The 7,595-nt window shown below is 36.2% G+C and overlaps 1 protein-coding gene and 1 long non-coding RNA gene across 2 annotated transcripts; both read left to right on the top strand.

Moving 5' to 3' along the window:
• Window positions 1–1,040: 1,040 nt before the first annotated feature.
• Window positions 1,041–5,338, top strand: LOC140371958 (T-box transcription factor TBX1-like). Its single transcript, XM_072459202.1, has 6 exons — window positions 1,041–1,047; window positions 1,964–2,135; window positions 3,799–3,900; window positions 4,313–4,484; window positions 5,060–5,215; window positions 5,321–5,338. Exons 1-6 carry the CDS (start codon window positions 1,041–1,043, stop codon window positions 5,336–5,338), a joined length of 627 nt encoding a protein of 208 aa, XP_072315303.1.
• Window positions 5,339–5,400: 62 nt separating this feature from the next.
• LOC140371600 (uncharacterized) lies at window positions 5,401–6,102 on the top strand. Its single transcript, XR_011928479.1, has 3 exons — window positions 5,401–5,451; window positions 5,780–5,868; window positions 6,014–6,102. It is a non-coding gene; the product is annotated as an uncharacterized lncRNA (long non-coding RNA).
• The last annotated feature ends 1,493 nt before the right edge of the window (window positions 6,103–7,595 follow it).

Raw genomic sequence — 7,595 nt, 5'->3', positions numbered from 1 at the left:
GTGACATGTGCAGGAATGATGATCTATTTAGACAATTTGAATAAAAGAAAATATTTAATTCCTATTTAGTTTGGTCACAATGTCAATAATCATGAATAAAAACATTTTATATCGCGACATTCCTAACCAGAAGCGAACAAGGACAAGGATGAACCCCACAGTGGATCTGGCCCCCTGCTGTTCAAAAATAAAAGAGGTTATTATTGATTGTAAGGGCCACTGTCAAACAACAATATTAGCACGATCAGTTCTGGTTCAGACAGGCCCCCAATAACACACTGAGGGTCTTGTGTCCCGTTTTCCTAAAAGCCTGTGATTAATGACTTAAATCTCGCTGCTTTTCAATGCCTTTAGGCGGGACCAGTCAACGCTACCGCATCACCAATACATAACAGACGCAGGTGTACTTACGTGAGAGGAAAAGAAATTACCAAAACAGAAAGGTAAAGAGAGTTTGGATGTGATTGGTCATTAGTAAAATAATCTCAAGGGAAAATAAAAACGTGTGTTAAAACATTTTTCAATCAGTAATAAAACAATACTAAATATAAAAAGGCCAATATGTTCAAGACCTGATTTTTTTTACCAGTAACAAAAAATAAATAAAAATGAATAACTGACATAGTTGAGGGTAAAGAAGCGATAGATTGCTGCATCTTTCCACACCATTCAACAATCGGCTGATAAGTTGGATATTAGTAATCTTCTATGTGCTGTGCTTCGGGCTATGACGAACACCTGAGGTAAAAACTGATGAATCTGTACAGACTGTGATTAGTGCGTGTCACAGACTCTGAGATTATTGTAATTGATGAGACGGGCAACACGCTCCCCGGTGAGCGGAGAGGTGTATAAAACCTGCTTTTTCAGGGGTAAAACGGCTCACTTCTGTCCTGAAACAAGTACTGAGAGGAGGAGGCCTTTTTTAACCTGATTTGTGAGCGGTTTCGCTGCCATTTGGATAAAAGCCGTGACTCGTCAACTGTTTTTGTACTAGAAGCTGATTTGGAACAAGCAACTGAAGACTAAAGATTCAAATTATGGCCGGTAAGTTAATTTAGGAAATTGAATACAGAATGAATAAATAAAATGCAAATATATATAGCCATTAACATTAGAGCCGTCAATAATGAATATATTTGTAGTCGACTGGTCAGTGATTTATTTTTAATAGATCATCAACCAAATGAAGGTTGAAAAGTATTCCAGATGGAGAATATTTACAAATTATCGATGGAGATTTGAAATTGTTTATTCTTTGTTTGCTCTTTTTGTTATAAAAGGTATTTTCGTGTGTTAGTCTGTGTAGTCCAGATAATAATTGCGATAATCAAAATGCGATTATCGTTTGTAGTTGACTACAAATTAAAAAAAAACGGTTCATGTCCGCATGAGCTGATGGTCAAGAATTGTCAAGGAAATATGTTTATATAAGTTTATATGATTTTATTTGAGTATAATATTTAAATGTTTTGTTTGGTTTTACTTTTCAAAAAAATCTAAAAATGCAATTCAAAAAGGCAAAATACAAATTGTACCCTTGACTCGCGTGTGTTCACAGAAATATTATTTTTAATATCAACCAAGTGAAGTCTGAAATATGGTGACAGACGCAAATAAACAATCATTGTATAAAATCCGAAAACGTTTATTCTTTGTTATAAATTTTTCATGTTTGTTTTAGACTGTATAGCCCAGATAATGATGAGGAGCTTCTTATATTTGACTAGTAATGATCAGTTGATTAAACGTTGCAACCGTAATCTTTTGGTAGCATAGTTTTGGATAAAAAAAATAAAAAAATGAACAGTATCTCATTCAAAAACATCATCATATTATCAATGATATTTAGGATGATATTGTTGCTTAGAGCTTTCATTACCCTATAACATTAAACATTCAAATATATATTCATACTGCACTTATTATAAAATGGGTTCCAAATGTGATCTTGTTTGTTCAGGCTTTCATCTGTCGGATCTCTTGGAGCTGCCTCTGCCGCGCTTCGACGTGGCTCCTCTGTTACACACTAAAGCGCCGCAGGTCACCGGGGTCCGAGTGCAGCTGGAGATGCAAACTCTGTGGCAACAATTCGATCAACTCGACACAGAAATGATCGTCACCAAGGCTGGACGGTAATGAAGCTAAAATGAACAATCGTCCATCGTTTTATTTTACTTGTATACCAGATTTCTTAAGCTACGTTGGTACAAGTGGTCGTAAAAATACTTCAATAATAATAATTGTATTCTTTTCTCTTAATGGTTTTTATGTATTTGTACCTATTGTAAAAATAAATGACAGTTTTACATCAATCAAGTAAACATTTGTGGAGAAAAGTTGAAAAGTCTGTGGCATCATATTTGGGACGCTCATCCAAAGTTTAAGCATAATTTAAATTTATTTTATTTATTTTATTTATTTTATTTATTTTATTTATTTTATTTATTTTATTTATTTTATTTATTTTATTTATTTATTTTATTTATTTTATTTATTTTATTTATTTTATTTATTTTATTTATTTATTTTATTTATTTTATTTTACCTTTCTTTTGTTTTAATGTTGTTTTGTTTTGTTGATTTATGTTTTGATTAAAAAAAATAAAAATAAAGTAGATAAAGGTGCTCTCATACACTTAAATAAAAACAATTAATGGACACCAATTAATGACAGCACAGTAATTTCCTAGTGTGATTTCATCAATCACAATGAAAGATTAGCTATTTTGGGATAACATTTTTATAATTTTCAACAAAATTCAAATATATATTTATCTTAACTGCATTTTAATTCAATGAGTAGTCCAACTTGTCATAGGAACTTTAATTTTTCCTTTTTGGTTACATTTTCAATTCAGTGTGTTTCTTTTATCTGTGAGTTTTTGTTGTTGTTGTTGTTGTTGTTGTTGTTGTTGTTGTTGTTGTTACAATAGGTAATGGTACTTCTTGACTGAGGAAAGAAGAATGTCAAAAAGTTCATTTTAGTTCATCCATCCATCCATCCATCTTCTCCCGCTTTATCCGGGGCCGGGTCGCGGGGGCAGCAGTCTGAGCAGGGACTCCCAGACCTCCTTCTCCCCAGACACTTCCTTCTACCCAGACACTTCCTCTAACTCCTCCGGGGGGATCCCGAGGCGTTCCCAGGCCAGCCGAGAGACATAGTCTCTCCAGCGTGTCCTGGGTCTTCCCCGGGGCCTCTTCCCGGTGGGACATGCCTGAAACACCCAGGAGGCATCCGGAACAGATGCCCGAGCCACCTCAGCTGGGGGGAGCAGCGGCTCTACTCCGAGCTCCCCCCGAGGAAACTCATTTCGACCGCTTGTATCGGCAATCTTGTTCTTTCGGTCACTACCCAAAGCTCATGACCATAGGTGAGGGTAAGAACGTAGACCGACCGGTAAATAGAGAGCTTTGCCTTTCGGCTCAGTTCCCTCTTCACCACAACGGTCCGATGCAGCGACTGCATCACTGCAGCCGCTGCACCGATCCTTTTAGTTCGTTATCTCATTATTATATTATATTGTTCTACAAAGAAACTCAAAATGAAAAAAAGTCATACCTGAACCGGAATTACAATTGACATTCAAATGTTTGAAAAATAAATGTAAAAGTTTATACACAATTTGGAACTGGACACAACTGACAGACTTTTGACTAATCGTGAAAAATACTTGGCTGTCCTGTTTTTGTGTGTTCTCCCTCTGCGTCATGTCCCTTGTCTTGTTTTTGTTTGTTGTATAAAGATAAAATACTAATACTTACAAGGTCATAAGTTTGTGCCTGCTGTACCTTTAGGAGGATGTTTCCCACTTTCCAAATCCGTATCTCGGGGATGGACCCGGCGGCGGAGTACGTGCTGCTCATGGACTTCATTCCTGTCGATGACAAAAGATACAGGTACGAACTGTGACCAAACCAACTCCTGAACCTAGAAATTGTTTCTCTTTTTGACTTTATATAGGTTGTTTTATCATTGTTCATTGTTTTATGTTGCACCAAATCACCAGAGCAATGTTTGTGAATAAAGATGTTTTGATTCTGATTCTAAATTCAAGAAAAATATGCAGTTAAAAGACAGAAAGTTACGTACTGTTGCTTTAAATTATGGAAGAAAAAAAAGTAAATCTTTGTCAGCACAAATTAACTTAAATATCCCAAAAATAGGCCTATCTGATGTCTTTTTTTATCATTAACATTGATATTGACATCCTTTTTTCCAGCTGAGATTTGAACATAATCACAATCAAGACACAATACCTAAGCACAATCTACAACACAATCTATTCATTATAATCTGTTCCCTGCTCAGATATGCGTTCCACAGCTCGTCGTGGCTGGTGGCGGGCCAGGCGGACGCGGTGGCCCCCAGTCGGATGCACTTCCACCCGGACTCTCCAGCCCGAGGAGCCCAGTGGATGAAGCAGACCGTCTCCTTCGACTCGCTCAAACTCACCAACAACCTGCTCGACGACAACGGACACGTGAGTGAGGGCTGCCGCGACGTCTGCAGTTTTAGTCAAGGTTCAGTCATTTCTAATCGTCAGTGGCCAGCTCAATCAAACTTTATTCATAACGCTCTTCCGTACCAAAAAGTAAAGTGCTTTTACAGTGCATTAAAAACAATCCCGCAACCGACTGAGTAAAAGCTAACACTTAAAGTTAAAGTAGAAACAGAAAAAATAGAATTTAAAAAATGTAAAATAATAAGCCTAAAAATAAATAAATACATAAATAGAGATACATAGAATAAATTGATAAACTGAATACTTAATAATAACAACAATCAATTTAAATCCAAACTGAAAATCTGGGTCTTAAGCATGCTCTTAAAAATGTTCTCCTGAGGTCTTCCTGCGTAACCCTGGAAATACGCCTCGTCATGAATGTGTCCTTGGGTCTTTTTAGTCCACAAACTGCACAGCCACAATGTTAAGCTCAACCTTAGCTTATAGATGTGGCCTATTAGTTTGACCAGTCAGTTACAAAGCAAATGAGCTGCTTTTTTTTGTGTCCATTACTGAGCTATTAAATGTAGCAATTATTCCTTTCTCCTCAGATGATCCTGAACTCCATGCATCGTTACCAGCCACGGTTTCATGTAGTCTACGCGGATCCGGCGCCAAACAGCCATTTAAACGCCCACAGGAACTTCAGCTCCTTCTCTTTCCCCGAGACACGCTTCTTGGCCGTCACCGCCTACCAAAACCACAGGGTAAGAAAAACTATATAAGCATCTGCATGAAATATAATTACTCTTTCTGATTCATAATAATATGATATTGTATTAATATTGATTTAGAAGTGTATTTTTTTCCAGTTTACCACAATCTTGTAAAGTAAAGGGCAATTATTTGAACACTAATGCTGTTTGATTGCTCAGATCACACAGCTGAAGATCGCCAGTAACCCGTTTGCCAAAGGCTTCAGGCGCACAGAGGCCCAGGAATGGTGAGTTCATCATTTCAAACAATGTTTAATGAACGTTTCACACTTTAAAATACACCTCAACAAACAAGAAATGAATCCTTCCTACTCCAGTACCAACTAACAAACATTAAATTTAGTCCAAACGGTTCAAAACGTCACAGAACTGGCTGTGGATGGATTCAAAATAAAAAAATAAAATAAAAATATATAAAAAAACACCCAAACAATTGCAATCCTTATTTGATTACAATTTGTGGCCTGGTAAAATATGACTTTGATATGTTTATTTATTTATATTTGTGTATATATTTATATCTATTTAAATGAAATGCATGTGAATCTTTTTCAGGCCAAGCAGCTCAAGGCCTCTCCCGGCGTTATGTCCATCAGACAACAGAGGGGGGCGTCTGTCATACAAAGAGCAGGACTGTGCATTAAGTATGACCACAAAGCAGTCACTTTCAAGTTAAATTAATGCAAATATTTAAATCGTACAGAAAAATACATGAATTAAATCACTTTTTTTTCTCATCAGAAGGTTTGCTGTAATAACAATTGTTCATTTTATTTTCAGGACAAACAGACAGAGACCGTGAGCTGATGGAGCAGAGCAGCCTTTTTCCACACTCTTTGGACACGCACAGAAAAGATGGGGATAACTTCACACCCTCGTTCCTCCCTCTGTCTTTGTACTGGGACTGTCCCGGACTGCAACACGAAAGAACACCTATTGATTGATTGATTGATTGATTGATTGATTACATCTATCAGGAAATGTTTCATTGTCTACTATGACATAATGTGCATTTGTGAGCTCATCTGACATCTGAAAATGCGGTGGTGATTCAAATATCGAAGAAATGTTGATTATTGAAAGATTGAATTTATCTCTATTGATTTTAACCAAACAAAAGCGTGCATGAAAAAACAATCAAATTAATCTTTTAGGTCTGCCAACTTTGAACTACGATCTCAAAGAGGCACAACAAGGAGCAAAAAAGCTGACTTAACTGTGACTGAATTGTAACGTCCTTCTAGACAATTAAAATTAATGTCTTGCGATGAATTAACCAAATAAAAATCTTCAGGTAAAATAACAACACCTGGGCCCCGTCCCAATATATGCTGTTCTGGGAAATTCTGTGCCTGAAGATTATTTTGTGTTTTTATAACCAAAGCTTTTATTTTACACAGAATGTATGTAATTTGTTTTTGCGTTTGAATTATGTGAATGGAATTTTTTCCTCCAATCAAGGAAAAATATTCATTGAATATGATGTTTAAAAATCTGTGTTAAATACATACAATGTGTGTTTTTTTTAAATGTGGGAAATAATGCTTTGATATCAAGTTTATTACAAATAAATGCAATTTATGCATTGTAGATGTTAATTATTTGATTCTCAGCTCAAACGTGAATGATAAGATAAGATATTCCTTTATCGTCCCACATGGGGAAATTTCATTGATGCAACGCAGGTAGATACAGAGGTAGATACAGAAGAAAAGAACAGATCACTTATAGGAAGTTTGAAAAACACTTTCAGTAGAAGATCTCCTATAAACAAAAATTCCCATAGACAAAACCTCCCATTACCCAACAAGGGATGGAGGGGAAAAAATAATAAAGATAAAAATAAATAAATAAATAAATAAATACATAAATACCATTGCATTTGATCACGACAGTAATTGCACATGAATAAGATAAGATAAGATATTCCTTTATTGTCCCACATGGGGAAATTTCATTGGTGCAACGCAGGAAGATACAGAGTTAGATACAGAAGAACAGAACAGATCACTTATAGGAAGTCTGAAAAACACTTTCAGTAGAATATCTCCTATAAATAAATAAAAACTCCCATAGACAAAGAAATAAATAAATAAATACCATTGCATGTGATCCCGACAGTAATTGCACATGAATATGTGTCACGACGGCACATGGATTGCACTATCTATAACAAATTAACAACTGACCTGTCTGGTGTGTTCCATGGACCTTATGATGCTGTTTGGTGTTTGCAAGCCACTGTATGTTGATGTGAGCTTAACGTGTGCACCACACCTCTGCCCCCTGCTGGGCTCTGTACTTTTGGATGTGGTGAACAGCCAAAAAGATCCCTCTGGTGGATCACTCCGGACACATTTTTTGTTTTGTA

The sequence above is a fragment of the Eucyclogobius newberryi genome, unplaced genomic scaffold (genome assembly GCF_026437365.1).
Source record: "Eucyclogobius newberryi isolate DKJ021-1_F unplaced genomic scaffold, fEucNew1.0.hap1 SCAF_10, whole genome shotgun sequence".
Lineage (NCBI taxonomy): Eukaryota > Metazoa > Chordata > Actinopteri > Gobiiformes > Gobiidae > Eucyclogobius > Eucyclogobius newberryi.
This window is presented reverse-complemented; position numbering and strand designations above follow the sequence as displayed.

Coding starts and splice junctions, on each gene's coding strand:
- LOC140371958 (XM_072459202.1), top strand. Junction 2,136..3,798: donor ATCGTCACCAAGGCTGGACG/GTAATGAAGCTA, acceptor CTGTACCTTTAG/GAGGATGTTTCCCACTTTCC. Junction 4,485..5,059: donor TGCTCGACGACAACGGACAC/GTGAGTGAGGGC, acceptor CTTTCTCCTCAG/ATGATCCTGAACTCCATGCA.